General features: G+C 33.9%; 7 protein-coding genes across 15 annotated transcripts in view; 3 read left to right on the forward strand and 4 right to left on the reverse strand.

The window, feature by feature from the left end:
- Positions 1-80: 80 nt before the first annotated feature.
- Positions 81-4,076, reverse strand: LOC143907166 (protein KRI1 homolog). The gene is made up of 9 exons (XM_077423744.1): positions 3,941-4,076; positions 2,986-3,062; positions 2,403-2,804; positions 2,005-2,321; positions 1,741-1,922; positions 1,403-1,659; positions 1,060-1,323; positions 824-981; positions 81-738 (listed from the first exon to the last, which is right to left on the reverse strand). Exons 1-9 carry the CDS (start codon positions 4,050-4,052, stop codon positions 141-143), a joined length of 2,367 nt encoding a protein of 788 aa, XP_077279870.1. The 5' UTR covers positions 4,053-4,076; the 3' UTR covers positions 81-140.
- LOC143907176 (uncharacterized) lies at positions 3,119-5,507 on the forward strand. 5 transcript variants are annotated; one of them, XM_077423774.1, is made up of 2 exons: positions 3,119-3,925; positions 4,443-5,507. In XM_077423774.1, the coding sequence occupies exon 2, from the start codon at positions 4,464-4,466 to the stop codon at positions 5,130-5,132; it is 669 nt and encodes a 222-aa protein (XP_077279900.1). In that variant the 5' UTR covers positions 3,119-3,925; positions 4,443-4,463; the 3' UTR covers positions 5,133-5,507. The 5 variants fall into 5 exon arrangements, with proteins under 5 accessions (XP_077279900.1, XP_077279897.1, XP_077279896.1 ...); XM_077423771.1 differs by lacking the exon at positions 3,119-3,925 and adding an exon at positions 3,968-4,109; XM_077423770.1 differs by lacking the exon at positions 3,119-3,925 and adding an exon at positions 4,127-4,344.
- A 554-nt stretch (positions 5,508-6,061) lies between these two features.
- Positions 6,062-7,878, reverse strand: Kin17 (kin17 DNA and RNA binding protein). 2 transcript variants are annotated; one of them, XM_077423764.1, is made up of 3 exons: positions 7,598-7,878; positions 6,968-7,409; positions 6,062-6,857 (listed from the first exon to the last, which is right to left on the reverse strand). In XM_077423764.1, the coding sequence occupies exons 2-3, from the start codon at positions 7,371-7,373 to the stop codon at positions 6,094-6,096; spliced, it is 1,170 nt and encodes a 389-aa protein (XP_077279890.1). In that variant the 5' UTR covers positions 7,374-7,409; positions 7,598-7,878; the 3' UTR covers positions 6,062-6,093. The 2 variants fall into 2 exon arrangements, with proteins under 2 accessions (XP_077279890.1, XP_077279891.1); XM_077423765.1 differs by having other exon boundaries at positions 7,594-7,878.
- A 390-nt stretch (positions 7,879-8,268) lies between these two features.
- Rpl35 (ribosomal protein L35) lies at positions 8,269-9,595 on the forward strand. 2 transcript variants are annotated; one of them, XM_077423778.1, is made up of 3 exons: positions 8,269-8,383; positions 8,765-8,901; positions 9,317-9,595. In XM_077423778.1, exons 1-3 carry the CDS (start codon positions 8,381-8,383, stop codon positions 9,546-9,548), a joined length of 372 nt encoding a protein of 123 aa, XP_077279904.1. In that variant the 5' UTR covers positions 8,269-8,380; the 3' UTR covers positions 9,549-9,595. The 2 variants fall into 2 exon arrangements, with proteins under 2 accessions (XP_077279904.1, XP_077279905.1); XM_077423779.1 differs by lacking the exon at positions 8,269-8,383 and adding an exon at positions 8,466-8,617.
- On the reverse strand, positions 9,583-14,463 carry LOC143907165 (golgin subfamily A member 2). Its single transcript, XM_077423743.1, has 13 exons — positions 14,270-14,463; positions 13,810-13,902; positions 13,172-13,732; positions 12,874-13,069; positions 12,605-12,770; positions 12,350-12,491; positions 12,097-12,276; positions 11,817-12,032; positions 11,555-11,740; positions 11,159-11,410; positions 10,680-11,007; positions 10,253-10,459; positions 9,583-10,085 (listed from the first exon to the last, which is right to left on the reverse strand). The coding sequence occupies exons 1-13, from the start codon at positions 14,312-14,314 to the stop codon at positions 9,892-9,894; spliced, it is 2,766 nt and encodes a 921-aa protein (XP_077279869.1). The 5' UTR covers positions 14,315-14,463; the 3' UTR covers positions 9,583-9,891.
- A 190-nt stretch (positions 14,464-14,653) lies between these two features.
- Positions 14,654-18,765, forward strand: LOC143907168 (FK506-binding protein 15). Of its 3 annotated transcripts, none has more exons than XM_077423746.1 (12): positions 14,654-15,075; positions 15,529-15,690; positions 15,823-16,342; positions 16,410-16,616; positions 16,717-16,752; positions 16,828-17,013; positions 17,084-17,266; positions 17,329-17,545; positions 17,659-17,888; positions 17,965-18,099; positions 18,171-18,333; positions 18,475-18,765. In XM_077423746.1, the coding sequence occupies exons 1-12, from the start codon at positions 14,996-14,998 to the stop codon at positions 18,489-18,491; spliced, it is 2,136 nt and encodes a 711-aa protein (XP_077279872.1). In that variant the 5' UTR covers positions 14,654-14,995; the 3' UTR covers positions 18,492-18,765. The 3 variants fall into 3 exon arrangements, with proteins under 3 accessions (XP_077279872.1, XP_077279871.1, XP_077279873.1); XM_077423745.1 differs by having other exon boundaries at positions 18,171-18,383; positions 18,475-18,762; XM_077423747.1 differs by lacking the exon at positions 14,654-15,075 and having other exon boundaries at positions 15,529-15,655; positions 18,171-18,383; positions 18,475-18,760.
- A 321-nt stretch (positions 18,766-19,086) lies between these two features.
- Mbo (nuclear pore complex protein Nup88) overlaps positions 19,087-20,318 on the reverse strand; it is a 67,514-nt gene continuing 66,282 nt past the window's right edge. Inside the window, exons 11-13 of the mRNA XM_077423748.1 lie at positions 19,798-20,024; positions 19,393-19,641; positions 19,087-19,262 (exon numbers count right to left, since the gene is read on the reverse strand). Of these exons, the coding sequence (XP_077279874.1) occupies positions 19,181-19,262; positions 19,393-19,641; positions 19,798-20,024 (558 nt within the window). The 3' untranslated portion in view covers positions 19,087-19,180. The remainder of the gene's footprint in view (positions 19,263-19,392; positions 19,642-19,797; positions 20,025-20,318) is intronic.

Below are 20,318 nucleotides of genomic sequence, written 5' to 3' on the forward strand. Positions count from 1 at the left end.
ATATATTAATATTTTATTATTTATTAATAAAAAAATATTATATATATATATATATAAATGTTATACAGAATCTAAAATCATATCAGATATAATTTTATATTTGTTATATTTACAGATATAAAAATACAGGAAACCAACCTTTACAATTTTTTATTGCCATATTTCAACTTATTTTTTAATTTCTTAGCATTTATTCCGTATGTCTTCAATCTTTCTGCATTCAAAGACATCGTTGGATCATCATAATCTGGTTTGCGCTTTCTAGTGTTTATTTGATTAAATTGAGAACTCTTATTCTTGTTTTTCTTGTGGCCTGCAGATTTATTGACAGATACCATCCTTTCGTTATTGTTTTCTACTTTAATGTTATTAGTGTCCGCTTTCATTTGAGAATCTTTCTTTACCGTGTTGTCTGTCTTCATTTTCTTAGAAATTGGACCGTCGCCGTCGGCATTTAATTTATTCTTTCGTTTCCGGTTTTTGCTTTTATTTATTACGTTTTTCTTTTGCGTATCATTATTTTTTTCATCCTCCTGTCTGTCATCATTATTATGCAAATTATTCTGTACACTATTCTGTACTGTATGCACGCTTTTTTCCTTAGAAATAGTAACAGTATTTGTAGACTCGTTAGGATTGTTGGCTTTAGCTCTCTTCTTTCGCCTACGTTTCTTATCGCTGGTTTCAGTTTGCTCAGTGACTGGTTCAGTTTCTTCTCCCTCTCTTTCTTCTGGTTCACTAAATATACATAATTAATTTACAATTTATTACATACATATAGTATATATATTATATATTTTTAATCCTCGTGTGTAAAACTTACATATATAAGCTCTTAAGAATTTTTCGCTTATGTGCGTCATTCATCGATTTTTCTTTATATGTTCGAATCTCATTTTTTTCTGCATGTTCTGGTTTATATTTAAGAGCATGTCTTAAGGGACACCATTTATTCAACTCCTTATCATCAGCCATTAAAATCTTGAAACATAAAAATGTTTGTTGAATATCAAATGATACCGTTAGTTATTGATCCCATTTTATACAATTAACACTTACCTCTTCAACACTCAACCCATAATCGTTTGGCACTACTTTCCGATATTTAAATCTACAAGGCAAGTCTCCGATCATGTCCTCATAATCCAATGAGTAATATTGATCGAAATAATCTGCATACGAAGGAAATTGTTTTGGATCAAATTTGGGTTTCTCCTTTGCTATAAGTTCAGCGAATTTAGAGCGCTTCCTTCGTTTTCTCGTTTTCGTATTTTCAATGAGTTCAGACTGCGGATCTCGGGATTCATTATAATCTGCATCCATCTGCAATCAAAAATGACCGATAACATTCCTATTCAAAATATATCAGCTAAATATATAACAGGTAGACTATAATAAGCACATTAAAATCTGGATCTTCACAATGAGGTTCTTCTGGCGCAGCTTCCATGTCAATTTTATCTGTAGTTGGATCATATGTGTCCCATTTAGGCTCGATATCCAATTCTTCATCAATCTCTGGGAATTCAGGCTTCTGCATCTCGTCTTCACCACCAGCATAATATTCATCGTTAAAAATTTCTTTCATCCTTCTGTCGTGTTCATTTGGATCAAAATCGGAATCAAAATCAACATTATCGAAGCGCATATCGTCATTTCCTGCAATTAGTATTAACATAGCGTAATGTTGAACAATTTGATATAAATTTTACACGTTCGGAAGTTGAAAAGTCATAGTACCTGTAATTTCTTTCAACTTTTCTATCTTTTCTTCTATTTCCTTTCTCTTCAACGCCTTCAATTGCTTTAGTTCCTCTTTCTTTTGCTGTTTCTCTTGCTCTTTTCTTTGCTTAACTTCGACTCTCTTCTGAGCTCTACGCGTATCTTTCTTTCGCATTGAGTTTTCCATTGTTCGTGGATACCTTAGTGAAACGTAAAGTTCATGAATAGAAAAACATGATAGCATATGTAATAGTTAACATTTATTTGAGTAAGAATTCATACCTTTTGATAAATTCTTGATCAGGTTCTTCGAATCTAAAATTGTATTTATGTTCAAATTCTTCTTGCATTTGGATAGTCTTCTCATCTTCTGATAAATTCTCATCGCTGTCATGAATAACATGATTGTACTCTAAATCAACGTCATAAGATTCATTATCCATATACTTATTATTCAAAATATAATCTCTCAAGAATTTCTCATTTCGGTCTAAATTAGGATCTGACCAAAAATCACGCAACGGTTTAAGCATTTCCTTTTCTTTGGGATCTATTTCTACCTCTTGGCCTTTCAACCACTCCTTGTATGATTCTTCTTCCTAAACAAATAAAACAATAACAGCATTACACACAATAATACATACACATAAAATTATTAAAAATGTAAGAATTAAAAGTACTTTGTGCTTCTCCTCTTCTGTCTTTTGTTTTATCTTTAAGAGATCATCATCTTCATCTTCATCCTTTAGAGCATATTTAAAACTGTCTTTCAATTCTTTTTGTTCCTCCACGTAAGTGGGCATTTTAGATTTAGCTTCTTGTCTTGCGTCATCTTCGTCTTCGCTGCTACTAAATCGTCCATCTCTCTCTAATATTATCTTACGTTCGTAATCGCGTAAAAAGAAAGGCTTTTCTTTCTTTGACTTCTTTTTTTCCTCTTCTTCTGCTTTAGCACTTTCTGATATTCCAGGTTCTCCAATATCATTAAAGAACTTAACTTCTTCATCGTACGTGCTTGGATCCTTAGATTTCAAACGTGCCAACGTTATGAGAAACTCTTTATCAAATTCTGGATTGTGAACCTGAAAAGAATAAATTATTGTTACGCATTTATTAGTATTACTATATATATAATTAAATTCGTTGTGGTATAAAAAGGAGATAAAATACAACATCTTCTAACACAAGTTAAGAAAATATTTATAATACTATACATAATAAAAGCAACTAGTAATTTGTCAAACAAACTAGAAATCAACATACGTTCTCATCTTCCGATGAACTGCTATCACTGGATTCATCCGCCGAAAATGCAGCATCTTCTCCATACCTTGCCTTCACTACAAAATAAATAAAAATAAGAAAAAAAATTGCAATCATGTGCACATTTAAAAAACCATGTAAAATAATTTGATGTAGTAACTTAACATTAACCATGACAGATATCAGATAAAATATCTCAGATTGGCTTTTCGTAACTTAATTAAATATTTTAATTATTTGCGTATATCAATCAATCAATCATGTTACCGTAATACAGTTTTTGGATAGAGAAATTCTTGTGGTGATCCTGTGGAATAAACTCCTGACTTATAGTCGACAAATCGTTCATTCACCTTTGAGAAACTGAGAGATTGATTGAGATTGATTGAAAAGATGAAGATAAGGAGTTAAAAGAATTAGAAAATTTCAAGAAGCATAGTATTGTGCCTTAATTATATATGTATAGCGCATATATATGCTTGTTCTTATTTGTCACAATTCCTAGTTCTTTTACTCTTATAAACCGAGTTATAAACAAGGATCGGGATCAAATCTGAAACCTGCCGACTACAAGTCAAACGTTCCTACATGGAGCCACAAGCATCACTTCTCTTGCTCTTCTGTTAGCTTTACATTATTATCATAGTTTTTTCAATGTGGTTACTCGCATGGGGTGTATTTCACACCTCAATACATTATATCTTAATTTTCATTATTCTCTTTGATGATTTACGATTAAAGTAAGATAAAAGTTAAAATAAAAGTTGATCACATTCTATAAGTATATTTTCTAGAGAAAGATTAAGCGCAAAAGTTCTTTAATTGTGAAACAATTTACGTAACATTCGATCGGTCTCATTCTGCAAATTTAGATGATTTCTGTGGCTAGAGTGTATTTTACATTTCTCGCGAGTAACACAAGGTTGAGAGGCGCACATAGGTTAGGTTCACTCACGTTTATGTAATTCCTCCTTTTGACGGAAGGTATCGTAAATATTGGCGTATTCCTTGTTTATTTTCAATTCTCCATCGGAGTCGGAGTTATCGCCGTTGAACAACATAGACATTTTAATCGAGCGCACATGCAAAGCGTGTACCTGCAGTCTGCACAGCTGTCCACAGTAGTACGTAGTAAGTACACAGCAGTACAGCGTAGCGTACCACAGCGTACAGCACTGCACAGCGACCTAACCTAATATCAAATGCTTTGAACTCTTTGAAGTAGCATACACATATTATTGCAAGCATATTTTTAGGAAACACAAACTAGAGCTCCCTGATAACAACACTTTAAAAGAAATACTTGTGTATATACAGAAATAAGAAAAATAGTTATACATATTATTTAACGAATCTAATGTAATATAATAGATATAATATAATTTAATGAATTTTTAAAGTAGCCACATTTATTTCTTGATGATTATTCATACACGTTTTTATAATTGATGTTACAGAGCTGCTTGTGAGTTACAAGAATGGCTTATATCTTGAACAAGGCTCCTGTTTTGTGCCGATCTGTTTTTCGCAAGAATATAATTTCTGGTCCTGTCAACAAAAACACGCTCGTGAGAAGTTATGAACATCTTACTAATAAGACTAATGCCTGGGCAGAGCAGAAATATAAACTCAAGGACAATATAAGCGACAGTTATCAGCTTGTATATAGGGAACATTCAACCATTACTGGAACAATTATTGTGGCGTATCATACTGGATGGATATGTCTTGCTGCGACTACGTTTAGTCTTGGATATTTGATCTACGTGAATCCACCGGTACTAAAGAAAGGAACAAAGGGTATATTACGTACTGGATATGTATTAAGGCCTTTGACGGGCGTGCAAAGGGTACTCGTATTGTTTGCTAGTTTTGCTTTATCCATCATACTCATAGTAGTCAGCAAAGGATTTCCACTTAGAATTTATTACAGTTCTAAGGAGAAAGTGTACAAGGCTGTGTTTGTAAATAGAATATTTGGCAAGAAACAAATAGAAACATTTGGCGAAGGTACTGTTGTACCTATATCGAATCGTAAATTTCTAGGAGATATATTTTTTAAAATTAACAACCGCACTGTTCTACTTGATAAAGAATGTTTTCCAGTGCCATATGTACGCGAGCGAATGCTTCGCAAAACCGAATAGAATTATAAGTATTGAAATATTTATATATCATTGCATCCTATACTGTGCCAGACATTTGTGTCATCAACGATATTGTTTCCTCATTTCATACATTAGTTACATAGTGATATAGCGAACACTGAACAAGTAAGCTAACATATATTTTTCATAAAATAACACATGGAATTCATTTACTGTAAATATATATGTATATATATACCATAATAGTAAATATTTATTTTTATTTCCTCAAATTTTTTATGTATTATATAGTAAAATATTTTTTATTGATAAATATATATGCAATATAAAAGTGCTTGGAAGAGAAATTTATGTGTGTGTGTGTGTGTGTCGTTGGATACATATGAAATAAATAATAGAGAGTTGATGTTCGTTTTATTTAAGATATATAATAATATAAAAGATATATACAAAATGAGTATCTTGTCGAAAAAAAACATAAGGCTTAAAAAAATGCTGATATACCCTTATAAAAAAAAGATAATATATATTTATATGTACATTTATTTCGTAAGATTGTTTTATATTTACATTTGTTATTTCTTAAAAAGTGATTGATATCTAATTTAAAAAATGATTATTCCGGGAATTTGAGGTTTAAATTATAGCATTTTATTTGCGTGGATGATAAGATCTCTAAATAATCTAATTTCACATATCTATTTGCACCGCACATACAAACACTGATATGTATTTAATGAAATATAATTGATAATGTATGTGTAATATTGTATAAAAAGCAGTTTGCCTCAAGTAAACGTTTCGCAATAAATTGTTTCCCAAATTGCTTTATGTAATGTTACTTTGTTACTTCATGTTTTATATACAAGCTTGATATTTTTTTCAGCTGTTTTTGTACACAGGTGCTCTTTGGGGTAATACAATGGATATAATACCGATTATTACCGACAATATTAATATATAGTATCTTTTTCCCAGTATTTCTCCGCACAATTACTTCTCAGTCTATATACTTGCATACTTGTTCATATGGAAGTTTCTTCACAATTTTTTTGTCTTTTTCGAGTTCAACGTCTATGCTATAGTGCTCTATATGCAATTTCTTCACTATTGCTCTCATGCCTTTATGTTTTCCCCAAAGAATCAGAATTTCTTTACCTATTGCGGGAATTACTGTCTCGAGATATTCTTGATCCAGCCGTATAATATGTCCGTTAACTTCTTCCGGTGACTTCAGTTTTACTTTACCAACAAAACCGTCTGTTCCAACCGATTGAACAATGCCTTTAGCCTTGTAATATTTGTCACCCAGACTTTTCGTAGTTACTTTAACCATTAAACCTTCTCTAAGCCAGCCTTCAGTCGCTGGCAAATTATCTTCACTTTTTAACTTCTTAACAGACTCCGTCTCATTATCATTGGGTCTTTTGAGTTTTTCATCTTTTACACCGATTGATCCGCTTGATCCGCTTTGGCTATCTTCACTTTTAATTTTCTCTTGCTTTATTTCAAGTACAGGTAGCAACTTTGGTTTTGGTTTTAGTTTTATATCGAGGACTAAAGGTGTATCATCGGGACGCATCAGTGGGGTCTTAGATGTCTCACCCTCCTCCTCCTTTGTATCCTGTTTAGCTTTTTCTATTTGCTTGTCAATAAACTCCAACAGTCGCTCCTCATCGTCCTTGTCCATTTTTTCCTTCTTTGCTTTTTTCTCTTGTGCAGCAAGTGTCTCAGGATCTCTGTCGATATATGTTACATACCATCCTGAAATGATATAACACGTGTATTTTACAAAATCTAGAATTTTATCGATAGACAAATCTTTAAATTGTCAGTAATAAATTATAAATAATAAATTTCGATAATGTTCAAACCTTTTTCAGTATCATCGACAACGCACTGTCCAGTACGTCCGAGCCATTTTACAAAAGCTGTCAAAGTGAGCCACTGAGTCGCATTCATGTGTATATGTCCTCTGTCCGAGATGTACTCCTGATATACTCGATTCGCCGGTACTCGTCTGGTGCCAAATTGTCTCTTCAATAAATTCAGGTATCCCTGTGAAAATTCCCGTGAAAATTCATCCATGTACCGATGTGCATTTTCAGCGAACAATAATAGTTGACGATGGTGCGACTCCGACATTGTGTGGCACTTGAATCCATTCTCGTCTCGACATTGCTTCTGACACATTTGACAATACCATCGTAATTTCTGTAATCCTTTCGCCTTGATTTTATTAGCAATGTATTTTGGTGTGCCTACTTCGTGCTTCCCCATTGTTGGTGTTCTATTCTTATTAGCGCAGATTGAAGCCTGCGACAGGATTACCGAACAATTATTTATTTGTCTTTAAAATCTAATTGCATTATAAATTTAAAAAAGTATATGTATACTCTGATAATTTGCTTGTAAAAAGTCCATAAATTTTATTTACAGGTTAGAAGTGAAAACATTTTTATCACTTTTTATCTTAATATTCTTAATACATCGAACTTACTTACAAGCTCTTTTCGTAAATTGCTTGAAAATGCCCGAAACTCTGTCCGAAATATTTTTTTTAACCAATATAAAAATTTCCTCAGACTGTCAATTACCAGTCAATTACAGCCAAGGTCCTTAAACTGGCGTAGTGTAGACAGACTTCTGACAGACGCGACGACAGATATATCACAGATTAATAGAATCTGTGGATATATATTCATAATCGGATTTTATTTCAGGCCGAGTCTACAATTGTGACCTCACGTCCCTGCGTCCCACTGTTGCTGGCAGAATCTACGATGCACGCTCTTCGGAAAAATTTACACCTTGGCAGAATAGCAGAAAGCAGGAAAGCAGAAGCCAATCAGAACTCGCGCTGGTAAGCAAAAGGGAGCGTCACGTTTGACCACAGCCACTCACAGCCCCCGATGCCTGAGGTTTTCCCCTGAACCAACCAATCAGATATTTTTATTTTAAATCAATTGACGACGTGGTCAATTGAGTCCGCTCGTATTACGTACAAATAGTGAACAGATTTACTAGATTTCGACAAATGAAATTGTAGATTCTCAAGTGAATTTCCTCACTTTTGTAATTTTTACCTCGTCCAGATTGACCCCCAGTGTTTTCGGAATCTCGCATGAGGGATAGGATAGCCGATAGCGCATATAAAGTGTTGCACTGGTTCAGGAAGTTCTTCGAAAAAGAACAGACGGTGCGCCCTCCTTCGCGACTTCGTCAGTCGTTCGGTCGTTCGTTCGAGTCTTTTATCTTTTCCCTTGCTGCGAGAAAACCGATCTAAAATGGTTAGTAGAAGCGTGAGATTGTAATCCGAATTTATTTAGAACATCAACGGTTAACGTACTTCGATTTTTCGATAGAAACTGTATGAATTCTACGATCTAATAAATGGATTGTGAATATTTTCGAGTTGTATTCACCGGAGGAGTTTTGTATATCACATAACCTTGCGTCATCGCGAACACGATAGCGTCACGATATTGTTGAGCTACGAATTGAACGGGAAATATGAGAAGATGGTATTCTTCTAGCAGTTATGTTTCGGCAAAAATAAACGATTAATATATTACAATGAAAGTCATAATGACGATGCGTGTAGTAATTTGATTTTTTTGTTGGTTAGTTTACAATATGTGGTACTTAATGCGCATACCGAATTGTTTTAGGCAAAAGTGAAGTGTTCGGAATTAAGGACCAAAGATAAGCGAGAGCTGCTGAAACAGCTCGAGCAGCTCAAAACAGAATTGACCACCCTACGAGTGGCCAAGGTGACTGGAGGAGCTGCGTCAAAGCTGTCCAAGATGTAAGTCTGTAATTCTTATAATTCCATTATAAATTTCTTCATGGCGCTTCAAATCAATGATGCAAATATGGAGTAATTTATAAAATTATATAAAATGATAAATAATGTATCTGCCTATCTCTTTGATATACTTTATTATATATTTAAGGCTATGGTCAACTTGACGCTACAAATGCTTTGGAGCGTTCTTCTCTTTTTTCATCGAAAGAAAAGAGAAGAGGAACGCTTCGAAGCATTTGTAGCGTCACGTTGACCGTAGCCTAAGATACATTTACTAAAAAATCTTGAAGTCTGTTGAGAAATTTGTTGGTATATGTTGAAATTAATTTTAGTCTGCAACGTTTTTGTCTAGTGCGTGTTGTAAATATTTTACAAATTTATATTCTACGAATCTTAGTCCTTTTTGTTGTTTCAGTCGCGTCGTGAGGAAGGCCATTGCACGAGTGTATATTATTATGCACCAGAAGCAAAAGGGAAACCTGCGCCTACTTTACAAGAACAAGAAATACAAGCCCCTTGATTTGAGGCCCAAGAAAACAAGGGCTCTACGCCGTGTTCTTACTCCCTATCAGGCCAGCAGACGAACACTGAAGGATGTACGCAAGCGCTCTGCGTTCCCGCTGAGAAAGTATGCTTTGAAAGCATAGGATGTACTATTTTAATTACTATTCCAAATAAAAATTTCATTAAAATATTGAATGTTTATTTGCGACGAAGTATTGGTACTCGTAATATCTCAACCCTCTTGACAAATAGGTGCGAGAGAAAACAAAAAGTTTATTTGCAAAATTATTCAAGGCACTGTATATTTATGAAGCAACTCCCCACGGATAAAAATGTCACGTCCGCACTTTTACAAGAAATAGATACAGAGGTTTTAAAAAAGTGTCTAAGAATTCTCTATATACAATTGTTACTATTCTACATGACTAATTTATATCGCGTGGATATAAGTTAGTTTATAACAAAGATTAAATTTATTATTCATGATTACACGGTGATGAGCCTTCCGGAGCACCATGGGCATGGATGAAAGTTAGGTTCTGTAATACATGCATCTTTACAGTCTTTGATTTCTGTGAGAAGATCAAGAATATCCGATGCAGTTTTATCTTCGATCAACGGTAGTTCTGTATTCTCCTGCTTCTCATTGTCAGAGAGTGCAGGATTGCCGGCATTTATATCTGTAGAGAATATATATACACACATATACATATATAATAATCATACTTTCTTCTTCATTCTACATGTATATATATATATATAATCAAAATAAAATATAAATACATTTATTTAAAAACTATCAAAGGAAATAATGTCTATAGAAAACATTAAATACTAGCGGATTTACCTTTATGACAATCCATACAGGTTTCTGTGGAAGTTATTAGCGTTTCGGGATGTTTTTTAAGCAACTCTGTAACTAACACTTTTAGTTTATGCAACTGTTCCTGTTGCTGATTACGTTGCTCCACTAATTGACGGAAGGTTTGCTCTCTTTCCTTCCATCTTTCTCCTAGAATCGCTCGTTGCTTTTGATATAAAGCAATGTATTCTCCTGTATAAATTCACGCATGAAATCAGAAGTTAAAAAAAGGTTCATAAAGAAATTTAAGTGTAAATGTATTCTATGAAAAATATAAGACAAAATACAATTAAAACGAACACTTATGTAATGTTAAATTTAAAATTTAAAATTAACATTGAAATAATTAATATTTTTCAAATAATATTTGAAAAATTAGGGGTTTGTATAATCAAAAGTATATAAAGCTTACCTATAGTTTCTGTTTCACTTTGGAGCTGGAGAACAAGATGTTCCAATTTTTGTTTCTCGTCAGTTAATTCAGCGACCTTCTCCATTGTTTCTTTAAACCTCTTTTCTAATTTTTGAATAGGCCCAATATTATCTGAAATACTTTTATCTTCTGGCAGTGGTAAGTTTTGCGTTGTTACAATATCATTACAATTTTGCTCATTCTTTGTTAAATACTGATCTCCATGATCGTTTACAGCTTTTCTGAGCAAATGCGACTCTTCTTGTACTTTGTTTTCTAATTTTTTCAAGAGTACTTCATTTTCTTTTTTCAAGTTTTCTATATAAATCTGTGATGTATAAATACAATTACTATACAAAGCTATTATGTTATCAGTATGTTAAATTTGAGTAATATAACCGCATGGACCACATACAAGAAACACATGAGAATTATAAATAAATTAAAATTATTAAATTACTAAAAAGTTCAAAAATTACCAAAGCGTTTTGTAATTCTTGTTGCAGCGTATGGGCGTGGTGAGACTGTGCTTGATAGTGCTGCATTTGATCTGTAATTTGAGCATTTTGCAATTTTTCTCTCTCTAATTCTATTAATGATGTTTCCTTTTCTTTTAATTTCTCTTTCAGATTATCCATTTGCGTCTCAACAGTATTCAATCTTGCATTTAATTTTCGGCCAATATTTCGTTCAGCTTGAAGTTGCTCTGTCAAATCCAATTTAGCATTACTCTAAAAAGAGAACACAATTATAAGTTTTTTAAACAAAATCAAATTTTGTAATAAATAGAAGTACTACAAAATCTTTTTTCTTTTTTTTCAAGTTAAGATTTAATAACATTGGATCCGTGTATATTGTGTAGCAATACTACTCACAAGATTAACAAAAGCATTTTCCATTTCAGTTAATTGTTCCTTCAACTGTTGATTTTGTGAAACAGCTCTAGAGGCACCAAGTTTTTCACTTTCGAGAGACTGTACTAATTTTGCTACGTCAGCACCATCATCTTTCGTATCCCGTAGTTCCTGCACTTCTTTCGTTAACATTTCAATCTCCGCATCCTAAAAACGTTATCTTGTTAAAAAACATTTCTCTTACTGTTCTGAATTATTATTTTCTATACATATGTATTTTTACCCTTTCAGATAATGCAATATGAAGTCTTTCTTGTTGCGCGGTCAGTTGCTCAATGCTTTTCATTAAATTGGTTATTTCATCGTTACGATCTTGCGGTGGAGGTATAGCATTTTTCTCTTTTTCATGCTGCAATTGTTGTTCTAAATCTGATAAACGTTGTATATAACTTTTGTCTCTGTTTTCTAAATCAGTGATTATTTTATTTCCACTTTCAACCTGCAATTGCTCGATGTAAAATAACTACCTTTACGAAAGGAGTTACGTAAACATTTATATGTACCTCATTAAGCAATTTTGCCTGCTGTGCCTCCAATTGTCGTACATAATTTTGATACTGTCTACTAGCTTCATTCTTCTCGTTATTCACTAACTTCAAAGTTTCTCTCATTTGAGCCAACTGTTGTTCCAGCACTGTTACAGTTTGATGCTGGGACTCCAACGTTTGCGATGTATCGGTTAGCTATAACCAATTTATTTGCGTTAGTTTCAAGATAAAGCAATTATAATTTTTAGTAATAATCTTACAGAATTACCTGTTGTATCCTTAATTCGCTTAAGGACAGTAAGGCTGCTTTCTCTTGGAATTCCTGTTGCAAAGTAATAAATTCGGTGTTCTTTAAATTCAGCTTTTGTTTTAACTCTGAGGTTTCCAATTCCAAATCTTCCTTTTCCTTTCTATAGATAAAATTGTGGACTTTGATTATTTTGGATAATACATATTTAAAGCTACGTATTTGTTAAAATAAAAAAGTGATTTCAATATACAAAATTTAATATCTGTATAATACCCGAGTTCATGATATTTCTTCTCGAGCTCATCATAGACTTGCTGTACTTGCTGAGCGTTTTTCTGAGTGTCACTAGAATTACTCCTCGTTTGAGCCAATTCTTTTTCAAGCTCGTTAATACGAAACTGGCTATGTTTCAATTTTCCACTCATTTCCTCTATCTCTTCTAAACAGCAGACATTCATTCAATTGTAATAACAGCGTATTTTCCGACATCAGGATAAATTATGAACATTCAGAAATTTTACGTGCAAATTACAAATATTAACCTGAATTCTGTTTTGCAGTCCTCTGGCTCTGTGCTAAAGCTGCTGTGAGCTCTGCCTTTTCCGCTATCAAGATACCAGTAGTCTGCGCGTGGACCTGTAACTGCTCCTTGAGAGGACTGATTTCGCGAACGAGTTTGGCTTCAAACTCAGAATCCTTTGTAGCTAGAATTTCTTCTAATTCGGCCACTCTGCTATGCTATTTTATTTTCACACGTAATAACAATTTATCTTTATGTATGGCAACAATGATTAATTAAATATAAACCAGAAGCTGTATATAGTATCAAAGTATACTCACATAACGACTGACTTGAATATGCAAGTCATTTACAAGCTGTTTCTGTTCCTCCATACATGAACTTAAAAATTGATTACGACAATTCAGATCAAGATTAAATGAATTTGGCGGCTCAGTGTGGTCTGTATCGTCGGTAAGGACGTGAGTAACTTCTGAGGCCATTTCTAACAAATATTCTTTCTGCACTGTCGATGGCCCATTAGACACCGTAGCATTCAAGTTATATCTCCCATCGTTTTCCACGAATTGTAAATCTGGCTGAAGATGCGAACGCGTGCCATCTTTATTGCCACTTTCGTGTAACGCAGCGCTTTCTGGATAACTCTCCAAAATAGGAAAGCTCTTTTCTGTTATCTTACTGTTATTTGCCGTTACTTTAGTATCGATTGTGTCTGGTAATTTACTAGCACCATCAAAATGATTTATTACATTTTCTTCTTTATGTATAACGTCTGTATCGTCTATATGTTTCTCATATCGTTTCTCCACACACTTTACTTTATTTTGATTCTTCTGATCACAGAGTTCATCCACCTTTGCAGTTTGACAATTTGTTTGGCACTGTTGAAAATATTCCTCTAATATCATACGTTCAAAAATACAAAACATGAATTTCTACATTGTTAGCAAATAATTACCCGTGATATAGATTCATTTGTTACATTTGAGTCTTGCTGTTTACTCAAGGTATCTTGCACCTGTAATTTTTTTTGCAGTTGGAACTCTTTTAGCTGTAAAAAAAAACGCCACAAGTTCACAAATACATTGACAAGTAAAACCGTGCCAAAAATTTAACGCAATTATTTTTAGTAAAACATTTCAATTTTGCATTCCAATAGCTTGTAATATTTAAAGAGTTAACGTCGTTTTATAATTTGCTTCGTTATTATCTTAATAATTGTGCCGATAAAGAGCATTTCGCAGCAAAACAGCATTTGTCATCTACGGATTCTCTATTGCTGAACTGGCTGCCCTAGTTTAGCAATAGAAAACAGACCCCATAATTATCTCTAATTATACCGAACGTGACGTGACAGGTTTGACAGCTGCGGAAGCAATTGTTCACGATTGTTCAATGGTTCCCAAATGCGGGATTACCTTCTTCTTAGCGGCTAACAGCTTCTCTGTCTTATTCAAATTCATCGTGCAACTTTCGTTGCGGGGCGTTTGTCGAAGGTCACGTAGCGCATACAAAATTTCTGGAAACAATACTTCACATTGTCGAAAAACGGCGACAGTGAATCGCTTAACGTCGACTAGGCAGGGTTATGTCACGGCTGTCACCAGGTCACCACGTCTACGTGTACCTATCGCCGTATCGCGCATCGCGCGGTGCCACGCCGTATCACACGAGGTCAGTAGATGGAAAGTAACCTTAATAATGCTAGCATTGTCCAGTAGATGGCACTGATAGCAGTACGAGTGATCCATAAAAACATGTCCAATACTCCTCCCCTCCGGGTCCCTCCACCAGTCCCCACCTGCTTCAAGGCTTCAACCCTTCACAAGTAGTAGACCTTAACCCTAATGTTTACGCCTTTAATTTCTAGCAAGAGGCTTATCAAATTATAAGAATATAATATTAATCAGAAGAAGAGATCCTGTGCTATAAACCTTAGGAGTAGGTTAAAGGCACCCTGTCCCTCCTCACTCGAGGAAAACCTGCAAAAAAAAAAAAAAAAAAAGAGAAAAAGCCTTTAACTCCATGCTGAGGGTGATGGCGAGTTTGTTGTGAATGCAATTTGCTGTGAATGATGAGATGTCATCGCGGCGTGCCGCTTCGTTCACGTGCGATTGAGAAGCCTGTATTAATTTCCCGCGATCATGAGCGCGCAAAATCAGTTGCCAAATCTCGACAAGATTTTCCGGGATGACGACGAGTCTGACTTTGTACCCGCGGGAGGGTACGTATTTACTCGTGTATTATTAGATACGATTCCGCAAAATGCAAGTACACGTACTACTTTTTTCCTGCCTTTTTCTCCATCAAAACTTATATAAGCAAACGTTTATTTTTAAACGTTAAAATACAACGAAACCTGAACAAACTTATTGTTTTAATTATACCTCTAATTAATTGATTAATTTGAATTATCAGATTTGCAATTATCGAGTCTGTTTGCTGTTGCTGAACTAGCCGCACTAGTTCGGAGTTTATCTTTTTCCTTCCAATGTGGAGTAAAAAAGATAAATTCTGAACTAGTGCAGCCAGTTCAACAATAGAAAACAAACCCGTAGTATGAATAGTTCGTGTGTTATTTTATAAGAAAATAAATCCAAATTTGTTTTTCTCCGTTCTGACAATTTTCGTGTTGTCTTGTATTTATTGGATTATGTTATGATCCTTATATTTTCAGGTCTAATCTAGCTGCCATTTTTGGGCTACAATCAAAAGTCACGGATTCTCATTCCGCTAAAGTAGCAAGTAAGAAGAGCAACACTCGACATAACGTACAGCAAACTGTACCTCCTTCCAAGACAGAAGTATTGATAGCTAAAGCAATACATGCTTTTAAATTGTAATTACGTCAAATCGCTAAGATTACTGCTAAGATTACTTATTTTTAGTTAATATATGACAGGGATATATAATTATAACCTTATGGTATTTCTTTTATAACAATTAGTAATTAGATATAATTGAATTTCAGGCAAAATGGCCAATACGCTTCTGTTGGGAAGCTTGGTATGGCATTGACAGGCAACGCAGTAACGAGAGTGTATCAGATAATTTTATATAAGACTAAGCAAGAATACATATCCGTTGCTACAGTGACACGTGACTTTGCGTATACTATACAAGCAAATAATTACGCTAGTTATTATGACAATAACAAAGAGAATTGGTCAATTTTGTTCGAGAATAACGAGAGTTACCTGGAGTTTGCAATAGAAGTGGGACTGGCACGCTATTTTGCAACGCAAGAGAAAGGAGAGAATGTAATCTACCAAGATCTAATGCCGAGCGATAAAGATGTGATCGCGAAAGAAGGAGACAAAATATGCATCAAATATTTTGTGGGGACTGAGATCGTACAACCTTTTAAGACAAGCTTTGCAATGTCACGAGCAATGACTGTGGAAATATCGACGGACGAGAATTGGGAGAGAATTCTTTTGGGCAGTGGCAAGGGCCTGAAAAGAGTTTTATTCTTACCACCTAGCAAACAGGTAGTTCACCAAATTTCTATGCAGTTGTCGTACGTAACAATTGTTTACATTAAGTAGTTTTACATAGATTAGTTTGGGTCCTGGATTTCCTAAAGAGAGAGATGTTATGCTGATAATAGAGATAACAGATATACGAGTACAGGAGGAAAATTCGCCGGAACCTAAAAGCTCAACGAGCGATAAAGCGGCTATAATATCGAGAATGGCTAAAATGGGTCAGTCCATCTTACCAAAAATGCCTTTGCCTTCCACTACTGATTCTGAAGATACCGAGGTACTCACATTTTCTATTGTTCCTGCTAATATTTATGAGATATCAAATAAAGCCTATGAAATTATTGTCCTGATCTGAAAGAAGCGATATCTTTTTGCAGGATGATGTACCTCATAAATCTCCTCGTCACAAGAGGGTTAGTCACAATTTGCAAATTTCTCCATAAAGATGAAATCCTATACTTTTGCTAAAATATTGCGTATTCTATTAGATCGAACAATTGGAAGGAACTTCGCAGAAGAAGAATTTGCCCCACGAGTCATCGAATGAAAAAAAGGCCGCTCAGAAAACTGTAGAGCCTAAAACTGAAATGCCTTCTGTAGATTCTAATACTTATAAGCCGTTAGTTGCTGCATCCCCATTAACGCCACAATGGACTCCACCGCCATATTTTGCTGTACGATTAATACAGGCTAGATATCTAATAAATTTATCTACGTGATTGTAAAAGATGGTCAAAATTACAGGGACATTATGTAACGATGGACAATCAGATGTATCCTGTATCGCAGACTGTGAATCGTGCAATACCAGCTGCTGCTCTGGATCCCGGAATGAATATGCTACTATCGGAAACGAGAATAGCGAACGCGGAAATACGAATGGGGATGTCCAAAATATCTGACAATATCCAGAAATTACTGGATAAGGTACGCACATCGGTAAGAGGATGATAATGCGTTGATTATAAAATTGTTGCGTATGTATGTAGTTCCATGCGTTCGAGCTTCAAAATGCGACAACTCCTACGAGCGATAAAGCAACTTTGGATGCCTCTTTGAAAATGTTCTTGGCTCTTAATGCAACTCAAGCAGGAACGAAAGACAACGAATTAGCAAAAAATACTGATAAAGATATATTGGATGAGAAAATTCGCGAGGCACAAAGCAGAATAAATTCTTTAGAAAATGATTTAAAAGTATCGAAAGGTAACAATCACCTGAGATAATACAGACAATATTTAAGTAATAACAGTGTTATATTAGAATATAATTTATGTGTATTAAATAATTTATTGAATTATCGAACTTTGTTATTACAGAGGAAAAAGAATCATTGTTACAAATTAATGAAAATCTGAACAAAAAGCTTCAAGAATTGGAAGCAAGACTAACTGATACAAATGATGAGTTGAAGAAAACCAAAGAAGCCTTAGAAATAGCTGAAAAGACGATTGTACAGTGTAAAGAAGAAAATGTTAGTTTAGAAGATAGCCTTTCTAAGTGTCATAGAGAACACCAAGGCGATGTAATATTTTCTAGACAGAAAGACGTAATGATCATATTTTCTAATTGCAGATTTTATTCTTTGACAATTCAATATATTATGTTATTCGTTTACTTTGTAGGTTGAGAAGAAGAATAAAGAAATTAAGCGAATAATGAACAAAACGTATCATACATTATCAGAAAAACTTGCGGATGAATCGCGTTCTGAACTATCCTTTGATTATGTAAAATCAACTATTGCAAACACAATAAAGGTAAGATATATGCAAAATAAATATAATACTTATTACGATATTATCGTTCTAATATAAAATTTTATGTTTAGCATATCACATTGCAAGTATTATATGAAGACCCTGATGAAGAGGATAGAGCATCTAAAGCCACTAAAGATGTGAACTCCACAGTTATTAAAACTGATGACCATCAAAAAATTGAGGAACCAACAATTGCACATATCGAGAAGCCAGTGTTAAACCCAGATAGTGGTAATGATTTCTCGATAAAATGCACGGAATCCTCACCACGGTCTACTACTGTAATAACCTATACGTTTATATTTTTCTAAAAATATTCATATGCGTATTTTTGTGAAAATTAATTTCTGAAATCCCTTTTTTTCATCCTAGATCATGCCTATATTTGAAAACGAACCACCACCTGTTCCTGACGGCATTGATGACATTGATAGCGATGATTGATTGATTCTAACATTGGTCGATTTTTTAATTCATTATTAATTTTTAATTCATGCCGCAAAAAAATATTTTATAGAATTTTTTCTATTTTTAGTATCTGTTGCGTATATGTATACTTTTACATATCCTAATTAATGTACTATTTCCAATAAACCAACAAATGATGAAACCTCTTGTACATTTTAAGACTTAATAAAGAAAATATTTTTATCATATAAATATATCTGTATCACATGTAGGGAAGGCTAAGGGACAAGTAACAGATGCGAAAATACACATGAACAAATAATATCCGCGATTGTGCTTGTTTATTGTTTTTTATTCTTGTCGATGCGCTTCTACATTAATAATGGTCGAGACTCGGTGTACAACAATTGTATGTGAAGGAGTGTTACAGCAAAAAAATTACGGTAAAAATAAGTTTGTAACAAATAATTTAATGTGTTGTACACAATTATTCGGGTAAAATGATGGATAGACAAAAGTAACACGTTGAAGTGTTACCATTAATTAGAAATCTTAAAGGTATAGGATTTTAAAGAATTATTTAACAAAATAATCTTTTATTGTTCATACAAATTTGTAAAATTAAAATATACAATCACTAATAACAATTTAATAATATTGATATTTGTTATTACTGTTTGCTAATATATGAAAGACTAATTTCTGCTTTAATCTGTTTTACCTGATCTACCAAATTCTTTATATTTTTCGCCCTGTAAAAAAAAATGTATCATATTAAAGAGGCAACCAACATATGATAACAATATTATACTAACTTTGTTTGCCAATCAATCTGTTTTTGTAAAATTAAATATCACGAATTACTGATTTACAATTACATACGTCTGACTAAGATTTTCCTTTGTCGCTTCCTCTTGGCTGCGTGTGAAAACAATTTCTTTCTTCTTCCCATTAGTCTCGATACCATTTGTATGCATAGTCTGTTGAGCGGATTTTTTCTTGAGCTGTTCAAGTCGGATCTGCATGTCGTATATCTTCACGTCCATTTTCTTCAATTCTTCCGCCTCTGCTCGCTCAATAGACGTCATCGAAGGTTCTTTGTAATTTACCAATCTTAAAACTTCCTCTGCTCTGAAAGTATAGTGTAATTTGGATTTTACTTTTTCTCCCTCCACAACAATATTTAATAAAGAATTGTGTATCTATCATTCACTTGACACAATTTGAATGACACGGATCTGTAAAGTTGCTCGAATATTGCTAAAGTAATTAAATAATTATACTCACCTACGTGCCAATTCTTTCTGTTTATCATTAATATCTTCATATCGTTCAGCTAAACGTTCAGCGGTCTGTCGTAATTCTTTCTTCGTCTCTATTAAAGCGTCGAGTTCCTTTAATAGATGACTTTTCAAAGCCTTCAGAGCACGGACTTTCTTACTGATTTCTTCCCGAACTTTGTCGTGTCGGACGAAATGTTGAGTACGAAAGATATTTGTGGCGTGATACAACAACTAAAATGCAAAAGAAACAGTTGCGTTTTTCGATCGTTTTTGGATTGTAATTCGACTATATAGGGCCGGTATCACAGTCTCCGATTAACGTGATCCTCCGATTAAACTCACTCTTCGTCTCATTCTAGGGGGACATTTAGAAAGAGATGCAGAGCAGTTTAATCGGAGGATCACGTTAATCGGAGACTGTGATACCGGCCCATAGCTCCTTTTTTGTACATGAGACAAAACTTCTTAAATATTTGTAATAATTTCTATGAGTGGAATGAACTTATCAATTTAATCGGTTCATAT

This window comes from Temnothorax americanus, unplaced genomic scaffold (genome assembly GCF_048541705.1).
Source record: "Temnothorax americanus isolate GAGA-0224 unplaced genomic scaffold, ASM4854170v1 Scaffold8, whole genome shotgun sequence".
NCBI classification, from domain to species: domain Eukaryota; kingdom Metazoa; phylum Arthropoda; class Insecta; order Hymenoptera; family Formicidae; genus Temnothorax; species Temnothorax americanus.